Here is a 13626-nt window from a genome sequence, read left to right as displayed (position 1 = left end):
GGTCCTTCCTAAGTCGGATGTTCATAAGGTGGAGACTACCTGTACTAACTTCTCATTGCTATGTCATAATATAAATGTTTGCAGCATTATAAAATATTTGTTTTTGTTTTACTTTTATCTTCAGGTGTGTGTGCAATATTGACTGCAGTGGACATAACTTCAACCCAGTCTGTGCCTCGGATGGAAATTCCTACTCTAATCCATGTATGGTCCGAGAGGCATCCTGCCTTAAGCAAGAACAAATTGATGTCAAACACTTGGGAAGCTGTACAGGTAGGAGCGTGACACAGACATCAATAAATATACTTTTTCTGTACCAGTGTATGTATGAAATGGTTAAGCTAATTACCCACGGGCAGATGGATCGGTGATCTCAGCCAACGAATGATTGTTTCCCGATCCATCTGGCTGAATCTGCAAGCGTTGTTAGTGCAGTCGTAAACAAACAATTGTGTAAACAATTGTTTTCTTGATCATCGGAAAACCCATGAAAGTCAATAAGGATCAGAATGATCCTCCGTGATTTAAACTAACATAGCAGTCGTTCAAAAACAAACAATTCATGTGTTACCTTTTTTTCTGTGAAATAACACTTCTGCAGCTAAAAGTCCTGTATTCAGTTTTGAAAAGATGACAAGAAGGCGGTTTTTTTTCAGACTCTATGGGTGTGGCTGCTGCAAATGCCTGTATTGCATTATCCCAACTGTTCCAACTGCAAGGGGGAAGGCAGAAGCTGAATCTGTCTGGGAAGAGTTGTTGTTTCTGTAGTGATTCATTTGACTTTGGTTAAGAAAACAACTTATAGACAGATAAAATACTTTACAATTGTCTATACAGATTTTTTTTTAAAAGTTTGCATGAGCTGGGTTTTTAAAGAGAAATTCCAATTATTTTAATAATTCAACTTAAAATATAAAATAAAATCATTACATGAGTAAAAGCAAGATATTTCAAGCCTTTATTTGTTGTAATTTTGATGGTTATGGCTTACAGCTTATGAAAACCCCAAATCAAAATCTCAGACATTTAAATATTGTGAAAATGTTCAATATTCTAGGCTAGGGTCAGATTCTAATCAGCTAATTGGTCCAAAACACCTGTAAAGGGTTCATATTATGGATATATTAGTTTTAACTTTTAAGTTAAATTACTGAAGTAAATGGACTTTTGCACGATATTCTAATTTTTCGTGTTTCACCTTTAAATATCTATGGGGGCTGAATGAATGCTTTTGCAATTTAATCCTGATAAAAATGGCTTTTCCATTTCATTCTCCAGCTGGTTATGAATGTCCAAAACTGATTTCTCTCACAATTCAACCTTGACAGTGAGTGAGGATTAGCTGAGCATCTAAATTCATATACTCAATATTGTGCACTATCATTCCTAACAATACATAAAGCTGAACTGATGTGATTGTTTATTTCTTAGGAACGGTGGAATTTCACTTTAGTCCTTTGTACTTTATCTGGTTTTTTTTGTTTGTTTGTTTGTTTTACATCACTAGACTATTTAAAGTGGTAGTATATTAGTTCTTGAATAGGCTTCTTGGTGTGGCCTGCTATTTAACTTCTTTCCACTTTGTTCAGCAACAGATGACACAAGCCCGACTGGAAAAAAAGATGATGGCTTACGGTACCGACCAGAAGGGAAAGGTATTGTCCAGACTTTTAGTCAAATTTTATCACCATTGATTTTGTTGTATCTGACAAATGCTTATTGCACGTTAGTCTCAGATAATTGCAGTTGAGTGGACAATGTATAATACATCTGGAACACATTATTTGAGCAGATGAAAGGTACATGCTGTTCTCTGGAGCTCAAAATCTTGGTGTCACATATTCAGGTTACTCACATCCTTTGGAAATTTTACTGCAGTAATCTGTATTTTTTACTTCAAAAAAATGATGTTCTTCTTAGTAGGTAGCAGTCACCTCTGAACATACCCATATATCCTCGTGTATAAGTTGACTCCAATATTTGACTCTCTTAAGCTGGACATTTTTTTTGACTCAAGTAAAAGTCTACCCAGCAAAGGGGTAGATGACTGCGCTGTATAAGGTATTTCAGCCATTAACCCCTCCTGGCCCTTAAAAAGGAATTGTAGTGAAAATAACATAATGGAATAAAATTGCTTAATTTTTACAATATCCATACAATATACATAGATTATTTAGTCAATGTTTGCCTATTGTAAAACCTTTCCTATCCGTGATTTACATTCTGAAATGTATTACTGATGGTGACAACTGGGGCTTGATTCACAAAAGAATGCTAACTGATAGCACAGCCATTTTTGCGCGAATTTTCGCATTGCGTGTGACCGCGAATTTTCGCACGAAACAATTATGTTTTTGCGCGCAAACGCGTTTTTTTGCGCAAAATCGATATCGCGTTTGCATGCAAAAATTCGTGTTTGCACGCGAAAACGTTATCGATTGTGCAAAAATTCGCAGTCACACGCAACACGAAAATTCGTGCGAAAATGCCCATGCTATCAGTTACCACTCTTTTGTGAATCAAGCCCTTATAGTTCTGCCAGAGGATCTGTACGAAATGTTCGATACTATGAGTTCTATGCACAGAGGGAGATATTGCTTGCTTGGCAGTTGAAAACAGTAGTTATTTCCCACAGTGCAACGAGGTTCACAGAGAGCAAACTGTCAGGGCCATAGTCATAACATCACACTGTGGGAGAGGTTTCACCACAAAATTAGCCATACAGACCCCCCTGGTGATCTATTTGGGAAAAGGTAAAGATTTCTACTGGGAAAGGGGGTATCAGCTACTGATTGGAATAAAGTTCAATTCTTGGTTAAAGTTCCTCTTTAAGTGCAGCCAATATCTCCTCCAGGTCCTTTGGGATCTGGCCAGTCAATATGTGAGGAGCATCTGTCTGCAGAGAGGAAGCGGCTTTCATTGCAGTACTAACCTGGCAACCCAAGTTTCTAGCCTGAAGGCCAGCAAGCGACATAAGCGGGCGAGGGTCCTGGTGTGCAGTGTCCATTATCCAAGTTGACATAGAGGTAGAGTAAAAAGTTGCCCGAGTAAAGCAAGGACCAAGCCCGCTATCCAGCGAGCAAAGTGAGTAGGCAAGGGGACAATGATTCCAGCAAAGTGGGGTGGCAGCAGAGTAGTGTGTTTGGCTAATAGGAGAATAGTCACACTGCAATGCACCACGTGCACAAATGCATTGATATGACCAAAATATTGCCACTTAAGGGCAGATCATTTGAAAAAAAAGAGGTTTTGCAGAATTACTTAAAGGGGCACTATAGTGAAATAAGCATTTTTCCTTTCATAGAAATAAACAGTTAGTGATGGAATTATAGAAAATAAATTATACAATATGCAGAGCCTTCACATACCTCACCTAATCATTGGGCATCCTGTCACTTGCTTAGTTAGGGACTGATGTCGATCAGCTCTTTTCTTGAGGGGAAGATCAATCATAACCTATATGGATGAGGTAGGAACGGGGTTGTTCTTTCCCAGCTCTCTCATCTCTACCAAGCTGCCAAACCATCTAAATAACAACACTGCTCTTAGATTAGGTGAGGTATGTGAAAGCTCTGTATATATTGTTTTTCTATACTTCCACCTCAAGCTTGTCTGTTTATTTCTATAAAATAAAAGATACTTATTTCATTATAGTGCCTCTTCGTCATTCTCAGAGAACCCTAGTAAGTCTAGAACCACTGTGACATAGGAATCACATAGCAAAGCCGTGAGTATCGCAAGTGTACCCATCTTTACATCTAGTACAGTAAAAAAAAAATTGTTATATTAGTGCTGCATATACGGTACATTTTAAATTCTCTTTATTATTTAATATCACTGCCATACTTCTGACGTGCAGGAAATACAGAATCTGTGAGTTCCTTCAGCCACCTCCAGGCTGATCGATCCCTCACTGTCCTCCTCCACTGCCTGGATCATTGGGAATTTGGCCCCGAAAGTCCTCCGGTCTGGAGCGTTCTGCTCATGCACGGGCAGTACTACTGTGCAGGCGCATAATGCTCCTGATGACATGAATGTGTGCACGGACTCTGCCTGCACTGACTGGAGGACTTTCAGGACCAGATTCCAGACAATCGAGGCAGCAGAGGAGGACAGTGAGGGAGCAATCAGCCTGGAGGCGGCTGGAGGAATGTATAATTTTTCTCTCCTTCGCTGTCTCAGGTACACTTCAAGTATAAATTACGTATTACTGTATCTTTATACAGCTTTAACTATTAATATAGCATATTGTGTTTATGTCTCTGTATTACAGATTCCAGTGATCAAAGGGAGGAGGACTATTTGAGCAACATGCCATGTTCAGAAAACTACGTGGGATACTGTGTGCATGGCACGTGTGAATTCAGCTATTCAACCCAGAAGGTATCATGCCGGTAAGTTAAAAACATAAATGATGTACCTTAATCAAAGGAGATGCAAAGCATGCTAATTAATTTTGGAGTTGCTGTTCACCTAATGCAATGTAATAGCTATATACTGGTATTTGATTTGAGTGTCAGAGCTTGGGTACTCATTTCGCTATAACATGGTTGACTACTCATTCCCAACTGATGTAATGTAGCCGATCAAAAGAACTTAGTATTAGGGGTAGAGGTTTACATTGGGGGAGGTTAGGGTTATACACTAGGAAGGAGAAAGCAGGGCATCGTTTAAGGATAGCAAATCAATGGGGGGGAAAATGCTGACAAAAGTTCCAGTGCAAAGCCAGTAATACTGTACAATACAATACAATGCACATAATACTTTACCAGTGTTCTATTAGCCTCAACCAGCATCAAATTTACAAGCGTACAAATCAAACATGCGTGCAGGGAAGTGGGGTGCTAAGGTTTGCTGGTTCACACAGGTTTTCCACTGCTCTCCAAACTTAGTAAATCAGGGCCTATGTGTTTGGGTAATAGTGTGATGTGGTAGACATAGCCACAAAAAACATGGATTCTTTAACCTCCCTGGCATACAATTTTCCCAGGATTTCTGTGCAAAAAGTGATAAAATGTATTTTTAAAACTTTTTTTCCCTGTAACTTGCCAAAATGTGCCAAGCAAGGGTCTAGTATACAGTGCAGGAGAGTATTGATGTGTATGCACGTTTATACTGTTCACAGCATGTTTTTATAGACGGACATATCTGTCCATACCGCTAGGGAGGGTTAATAAGTTTATTTTCTCATTACCACATGGGGGATAGTGGGCAACACATTGCAGATGTCAAAGCTAATTTAAGTGTACATGTGATGAATATTAAAAAAAAAATCATACATACCTGGATCAACGAATTTCCTCACACCCGATAAGTTTGCTTATTGCTTACTAACATCAAAATAATAAAAAAAAACCACCAATCCATTGGATTGGTGGAGCAATAAGCAAACTTATCAAGTGTGAGGAAATTCTTTGATCAGCTATATCTGTGTCTAAAACAGATTCTTGTGATCTATTAGATTTTGAAATCCCACCTTGAACTGTGTTATAACAAACAACTCTCATAGTGTTTTTATGATATTAAATTAAAAGCTACATTTTGTTATAGACTTCCAGAAAAGAGGATCATTTGTGTGTTTTCTATAAAGAATCAGGTCTGTGAATATATATTATGCTGGGAATACACGGCTCGATTTTGAGACATTTAGATGGCTTGATAGATAATTTCCTACATGTCCGATCTCCCGCCCGATCGTTTCCGTGCTCAATTCTGCATGGTGGACAATGGGAAAAGATAAGAAAAACGAGCGGAAGATAAGAGAATTGCCTGCAGAATCGAGTGCGGAAAACGATCAGGCGCGGAATCTAGTGGCAAAATCGAGCCGTGTATGCCCAGCATTAGCCTCTTGTTCGGCAGCCACAAGAAATATGTTGCCAGGAGGCATCCAGCAACATTTTTACCTTAGGCTGCCGTTTAGAGGGTGTGGTCTCTACATCTGCAGCTTTGAGTTTTTGTGCTTGAAGCACACTTTGCCTGTGACTATAGATATGCACTTTGCCTGTGACTATTGACATGTACTGTATGTAAGATGAAAGGAAAAGCAGGAAAGGGAGGACTTGGCTGCATTGTACACCAGCCAGCTAATCAGCACCATTAAGAACCAAACAGTAGCTTTCAGGTCATTCCATTGCAGTGGGAATTTGTTAATAACAATTTTAATTTAATCTTTTTTTAATTATTTTCGTCCTTCAAATGTTATAAACAAAATTTTTAATATTACAATGTACGTATTTGTTTCATGAATATTTTGCTGCCTGTGTTACAAGGAGTTTAATAAGGAGGAGAAGTTATTTCTATGCACTGTGCAAAGTGCTGTGCACATCGATTGTGATTTCAGCAAATCGCTCCCGTGTACTCACTGCCATATCATTAGCCTTAGTGATTTTGGAATTGCTGGCAATTCCTACAAAGCACAAATTACTGCTGAAACAGCTCTAATGGCTCCCAGGCCTAACCCTGACTGTACCTTTGGTAGAGTCCTTCATTGTTAGCTTATAGCAAGGTTTCTAATATAGATGTGAGTTTACATGTTGTCATGCTCAGTAATGAGAGGAAGAACACCCTTGCCCTTGCTGCCTGCTATGAAAAATGTGCTATTTATTGGGCACCCATTTTTCACACACTTCGCAATGTTTTAAATTGGCACTTATGGGGCGCCTGATAGTTAGCATTTGTTTTTTTGTGGCGTTTTTGCCACTTGTAATATTGTAGCAATTTCTCGGATGGGTTTTCGTCTGTTTTGGCTTCTTGGAGACCTGCACAGAGAGCTCCTTTAACTGCATATTGTCTTTTCACAGCCGAATCTTCCACATGCAAGCGCCACACCTCAAATCAACTCCAGGCCTTTTATCTGCTTAAATGATAATGACAATGATGGACTGGCTCACACCTGCCCATAAAATAGCCTTTGAGTCAATTGTTCAATTATTTTTGAGTCCCTGAAATGAAAGAATTTTGTTAAAAAAATGCTTTAGTTGCTTTACATTTTTATACAATAGTTTTGTTCACCCCACTGAATTAAAGCTTACAGTCTGCACTTTAAAATTTCAAATTCATTGTGGTAATGTACAGGACCAAAATTTAAAAAAGTTGTCTCTGTCCAAATTATTATGGGCCTAACTGTATTTCACATTTTTTTTTATCACTTGTGTTCCTTATTATGGCTGAGGCCAAATGCAAAGAAAATGCAGAACTCAATTTCTTTACGGAACAAATAAATGTGTGATTGAAGTTCCTCATTTAGACTCTACGTAAGTGTAATATATATGGTTAGAGCAGCAGCATCGTCATGCACCAGTGCCTCTTCCAGCACGATCCTTACTTGGATATCTCGATATCTCATCCAGGTTTCATGGTTGTCAGATTCTGATCTCTGTACCTGCAGCTATGCTTTTTACAGAGTATAATCCACCATGGCAGCTACTTTGAAGTAATCACTTCTCACATCTCACTGCTGCTCTGAACAGTCCATCATTGTAAGGTAAAGATGCATCCGATATGTGCCATCCATTATTTCCTGGAATAAAACTTGTGGTCAGATCATTCATATTTTTGCTTTATTCAAAGCCATTCTTAGCAAGGTTTGTTTCCAAAGTATAAAATCTACAAAAAGATTAAAAGTGTACCTGTCACTACATTGCCCCCTCCCTTTAGGCTGCTTTCACAGTGGGACGTTACAGGTGCACGTTAGAGCAGCCTGTAACGCAGCCCAACTCACAGTAATGAAAAATCAATGGGCTGTTCATAGTGCCCATGTTGCGTTACAGTGTATCGCTGCGCGTTCAATGGAAGTGCAGCATGCTATGCGTTATACGAAGTGTTCCGATCACGTAGTCTCCATAGTCTTTTGACGCATGCGCTGTTTTCGTTCTATCACTATCGAACGAAAACAGCGCACCAAGAGACGCATAACGCGTCACTTGGTAACGTCCAAATTTAACCCCATCATGCGTTGCATTAGGCGGACATTATGGGATCATAACGTCGCCTCTAACGCAACATCCCTGTGTGAAAGAGCCCTCAAGGTTTCTTTTTTTCCATATACATTGCATCATGGGAAGCTGTATTTTTACAGATTTTTCAGATTCTGAATGTGAGATTTGTTTTTGTTCGTTTTGAATACCAGTTTTTTTTTTTAAACTGTGGTTGAAGCATGTTATGCTTCACTGGTGTGTACCTTATGAAAATATATTTTAAGTTTGTTTTGCACAGTAAACAGGATTAAAGGGTTGATATGAGGGTACTACTGGCACTAATCTAAATATTGCTAAATATTGAGTAAAGGCTGATGAAATATAGGGCTTCTAGTACTGCCAGAGGTCAAACACCCTTAGCCATAAAGCTTCTGATACCTCTCTGCCTTTTTTCTTCCTTTTTTTATTGGTGCAAGGACCAGGTAGTGTAAGGAAGTGACCAGAATCATTGCGCTCTCCGCTTCACTCTGTGACTCACATGCTGGTTGTTTGACACCACTTCAGAAAAGTCACAGACCCATGAAATTCCATTCATGGGCATGTGCCTCTTTGGGAACCCTCTTGATTATATAATTGAGAACACTGCTGGTGGCAAAAGCACACACCTACCCCACGCTTCATCACATAGGTACCATTTGAGATGGCACATAGTTTTCAAATTGTTAAAAGCCCTACAAAAGCTCAGGAGGACAGGTTCAACCCCACACATAATACCTCAGGATGTATCCTTTCTCACGAGAATACAGACTCTTGGTGAACCAAGACTACCAAACCAGCGGGCAAGGTCTTATTGACTGATGGTACAACTTCTTCACTTTGTTCAAACCTGACAATTACAGATCAATTCCTGAGGAGAAGAAGTGGCCTTAAAAAAATATAAGGTGGAATTTGTATCCTCCCCACCAAAAAGGTTATGCTACTTCAATGGCACCATCATCTTAGAAAACCGTATCAGAACTAAGCAAAGCAGGAGAGCTACTACTCAACCATTGTGACATCTCTACAGATCTGCTCAAGCAGGTTTCTAATTGAGCCTCTCCATAGTCTTAACAGGGCAACCTGCCCAATTCTGAATCTGAAGAGACTGAACATGTACATCACGGCCATGTGCTTTGGATGGAATCCTTATGCTCAATTATAGCCTCCATGGAATAAGTTCCTAGCATTTCTAGAGATAAAGGATGTCCACCTTCTCATTCCAAGCTTTCCTTACCAGATGTTTCTACATTTTACAGTAGAAGGCAAACATCTGCAGTTTGGTGTCCTCCTGTTTGCCCTCTCAGCAGCCCCACAAGTTTTCACTTGGGTGGTGTCCACAATCATGAAACTACTCCCCTCCCACAGGATCACTGTGGACCCATACTAAATGGCCTTCTCCACAAATTTTCTACAAGGGCTGATATTTCAGCTGCGGATTTTTTGGGGTGGATTGTAATCTTATTTATTGTAGTTTGAGGATGGGAATAAAATACTTATTTTTTATATTTGGAAGGCAGTGCAATATTTTTACCCTTCTATTACATGTAAGTGATAAAAACTGCTTTTTAGTGGGTTTATTGGGAAGTGGGTTGTAAGTTGGGTTTTGGTGGCAGATTGTTGTTAAGAGATTATGGGCTTGATTCACAAAGCGGTGCTAACCTACTTAGCACGTCTAAAGTTTTTAGGCACGCTAACCAGGGTGCTAAGTAGGTTAGCACCGGTTTTCTCAATCAGATCGCGTGCTAAGTACCGCGCGCAAAGTTTTGCTCGCGCAAAGTCCTATGCGCACGCTAATTTTCATAGGCTTTAATGGGCACTTCGCGCGGAGTGCCCTGCGCTCTGTGCAGTGCCCGCGTAAAGTTTTAAAGTTTTGCGCGCGAAAAGCTCGTTTAGACGTGCTAAGGGGGTTTTCACAGGCGTGCTAACAGTTAGCACCGCTTTGTGAATCAAGCCCCATGTGTTGGACCAGTGAAATAGATCCACTCAGATCTGACAGAACTTTCAGCTAAGCCATTTAGAAGTAGCAGTATTGTACCACAGCAGGTTCTTGTAAGAGAAAAAAAGGAACACAGGGACACCGGGAGCCCAATCGTGTATTATCCAATGAACACTGGGAGTATATAAAGTACAAAGTATTATACTCACAAAATTAGGTTGCAAAATAAAGCAACCACTTTTATCGCATATGGGAAAGTACCGTCCCCACTCGGCCTTGCTTCTTATATTATGGAAGGTCGCTACTCCAAGAAGGTAATCACTGGAAAACTTCCGAGTGAACACTCCCCCAAACTGGGGTTTGATAGACTGGAACAATGGTAGGAGGCACCCGTGGACATATATTGTCGATTTTATTCACATATATAACAAATAAATAAAAATGTTCCAATTCCTACCTTATAGTAGTAAAAACTCACTTGGAAGGCAGAAATAGGTATTTTCTCAAAATGTATTGGGGCACGAATGACAATGCGTTTCTCGGTAAAAAACGCTTCCTCAGGTCTATAAATGTGCCCTGGGCGGTATATGTCATAATCCTGGGCGCCAGAGACTATTTATTTGTTATATATGTGAATAAAATCGACAATATATGTCCACGGGCGCCTCCTACCATTGTTCCAGTATTGTACCACGTTACCATATTGTACCATAAATGGTATCATCCTGATTCAAAATGTCTTCCATTTAGAAGGTGAAACAATGAGAAAATGGCTTGTTTTTAAACTGTGGAGCAGTTTTGAAAAGTAGTCAACACAACTATCCTCTTACAATCAGTGTTATGTAGCAAAATGAACACAACATCACAGTTTAGGTGTGCTTTAAGAACAAAATGATGACACTTTTTTCATTTTCAGATCTCCCAGACTTATCAGAAAAGTACCACTGTATGATACTTTCATTTTAATATAAGTTGCTGAAATAAATGTATTAGAATTGCTTCAGCAGCAAGAAAAGCCTGAAGGGCAGAGAATCCCAGGCTTGTTAAGCCTCAGCTTTCACTTCTAAAGAAACTGTTTTGAATAAACTGCACTGTAAAATACATTTAATACACAGCCAAAATATCTAAATAAATATACCAGCGACGAAGTGACGATAAATAATTCACACAGCGTTATTAGCAATAAAAAGGAAACTTGAAATAAATATGAGTTTACTTTTAGTCTATTTTAACATTTTCATTTGACTTTGCTGGTTTATATAAAATAACGGCACATAGGCTATCATTCATTGTTTCAAAAACATAAAAGTCCCCTGTGGGTAGCATACAATATGCAGTCAGCAAAAGTGAAATTCTTAAAGTAGACCTCTCATGATTCTTGGCAATACAAAGTAATCGTAACTCCGGAGTCACAGAAATTCTGAGGTGTGAGGAATGACATCATCTCTCTGTCCCTGTGCTGAGGTGATGTTCCCGGCATACAGTGCATGCTTGGAATTACTAAGGGGCTATGTCATTTCCTGTACATTTTATGCACAACACTTCCATCTTGTTAGCATCGCTTCTGGGGTTGATATAAACCTGTGTGTTTTTTATTGGAAACCTGCAAAGTATAACTTATAGGTAACCTGAAGTGAGAGGGATATGGAGACTGCTATATTTATTTCCTTTATTGCCTTTAAGTCCAGCTGATTGCCTTGGTTGCAGTAGTGTCTAAATCACACACCTGAAACAAGCATGTAGATAATTAACAGGCCAGCCAGACAATGTGCATTGTTTAAAATGAAATATGTCAGCCTCCATATCCTTTCCAGTTAGTGTACTTTAAATTACATTTTTTTATTTTAGATTTGGAGAGCACGGAAAGCGTTTAGAACCACTTACTCTAACAGCAATTCAGAGAACAGATGACACCACAACATTGGGGTAGCATAATCCAGGAGAAGGGGCAGGCGGCCATCAATCATAGTTGGAAACAAGGCTGGGGGCAGGAATTAGAAGCAATCACAATCGGTTGGTAATGACCTACGTAGCGTCTAGCACAACCTCTAGCTGACTGAGATATCAGTACAGAGCATCGAGCAGAACATGCCCTTTGGTTTCAAAATGAAATGTTTATTGAACATTTTATAAACAGTATAAAAATGAACAATTAGTACAAGTGCATTCATTGAAAATACAATATAATGCATCCCTTGCAAGGGGGTACTATTGCTATCAAATAAAGGGAGCAACTCCAGTAGTGTAATAGCTTCTTGTACTGGAGGAGCTAAACTCTTACACTTGGATTCAAGGGCGTAGCAATAGCCATAGCAACTGCTATGGGGCCCTGGAGAAGAGGGGCCCAGGAGGTATGTGATGTGTTCTCTTATAACTTTCCTTTGTTTCTCCACCCTCTTTGTCTCAGTGCCCATAGACTCTACACAGTGACAGTGCACATTGCATGGAAATGTAAATTGCCCAGTCAACTTATATATAGAACAGGAGCAGGTGGCATTGGTCAAGAGTGCCCAGTTCTGAGGGCCCCACGAAAATTTTGCTATGGGACCTCATAGTCTCTGGCTACGCCACTGCTTGGATTTATATAACACTAGCTGGTCGCCCGGCGTTGCCCGGGTATGTAATTGGCTAGTGTTAGCTCTGCCCACTTTTTCTAATCCTAACACACAATTACTCAAGGATGACCTAGTTTGTAAGCTTTGCGGTCTTTGGCATCAATAATTGACATTGAAAAGAAATAAATCTAATTGACTGTGGCTCCACTCCTTTGAAAATCAATAGGTGAATTTTGATTAGCTTTTGTAGGCTCCACCCACTTTTCTGAATATTAATCCCAGTCACCCAGTGACCAACTGTGCAAAGTTTAAGAACCCTGCCATTGACAGTGTAAGAAATACAAAAGTTTGCTTTCTTAAAACAGACAGAATTTGCGATAATTCAGGTTGGAGTGAGCTTGAGATGTCTCCCAGCACATCACTGCTGAATATATGCAAATTAACCATTGTACCCTTAGAAGCTAAACACACCTCCAGAACCGCTGGAATGCAATGATGTGTCAGCTTGTTAATTTGTACAGTGCCATAATAATCCAACATGCATACAGACTGTTTTGGATTGTTTGATCCTCATCAGTGCATGGCATGGATTAATTTGGCTCTATGCAGTAGGGCTTCTAACACCGAGAGGTACAGACTAACCAGCAAGCTCATGGTGACCCAGAACTCATTAGAGTGTGTAAGGGGCTACAATGGTCCTAAAAGCCCCCTTACTAAGATGTTAAGAAAAACAAAAGTTTGCTTTCTTAAAACAGAAAGAATTTGAGATAATTCAGGTTGGAGTGAGCTTGAGATGTCTCCCAGTGCAGCACTGCTGAATATATGCAAATTAACCATTCTACCCTTAGAAGCTAAACACACCTCCAGTGTAACAGTGTAAGAATGTCTGCAGTTTACATTTTCCAGTGAAATTTGTATTTGTCTCTTTTTGGTTATGGGAATATTATTCCAGGTAATGTACTATGTGTGTGCCAAATTTCATTCAAATCCGTTTAGCCGTTTTTGCGTGATCGAGTAACAAACATCCAAACATCCGAACTTTCCCATTTATTATATTAGTAGGATATACTGTAAATGTAACAGAGCTCAATGGGCTCAAGGAGAAGATGCCTTTTATAGGCAAGGGAGAACAGCTTTGGTGTTATTTTTTTGTAAGCCGTGTAAGCGTAAATGTGTTTGC

At 39.6% G+C, this 13626-nt stretch overlaps 1 protein-coding gene across 4 annotated transcripts in view; it reads left to right on the top strand.

Annotated features, from left to right (window-relative positions):
• The window catches only part of TMEFF1 (transmembrane protein with EGF like and two follistatin like domains 1), a 312349-nt gene that overhangs the window by 286506 nt on the left and 12217 nt on the right, over positions 1–13626 (top strand). For 3 of the 4 annotated variants that reach the window (XM_068236701.1, XM_068236698.1, XM_068236700.1), the window contains exons 6-8: positions 125–273; positions 1590–1655; positions 4274–4394. In XM_068236701.1, the coding sequence (XP_068092802.1) occupies positions 125–273; positions 1590–1655; positions 4274–4394 (336 nt within the window). The remainder of the gene's footprint in view (positions 1–124; positions 274–1589; positions 1656–4273; positions 4395–13626) is intronic. The other variant, XM_068236699.1, reaches the window with a different exon arrangement.

The sequence above is a fragment of the Hyperolius riggenbachi genome, chromosome 5, assembly GCF_040937935.1.
Source record: "Hyperolius riggenbachi isolate aHypRig1 chromosome 5, aHypRig1.pri, whole genome shotgun sequence".
NCBI lineage: Eukaryota > Metazoa > Chordata > Amphibia > Anura > Hyperoliidae > Hyperolius > Hyperolius riggenbachi.
This window is presented reverse-complemented; position numbering and strand designations above follow the sequence as displayed.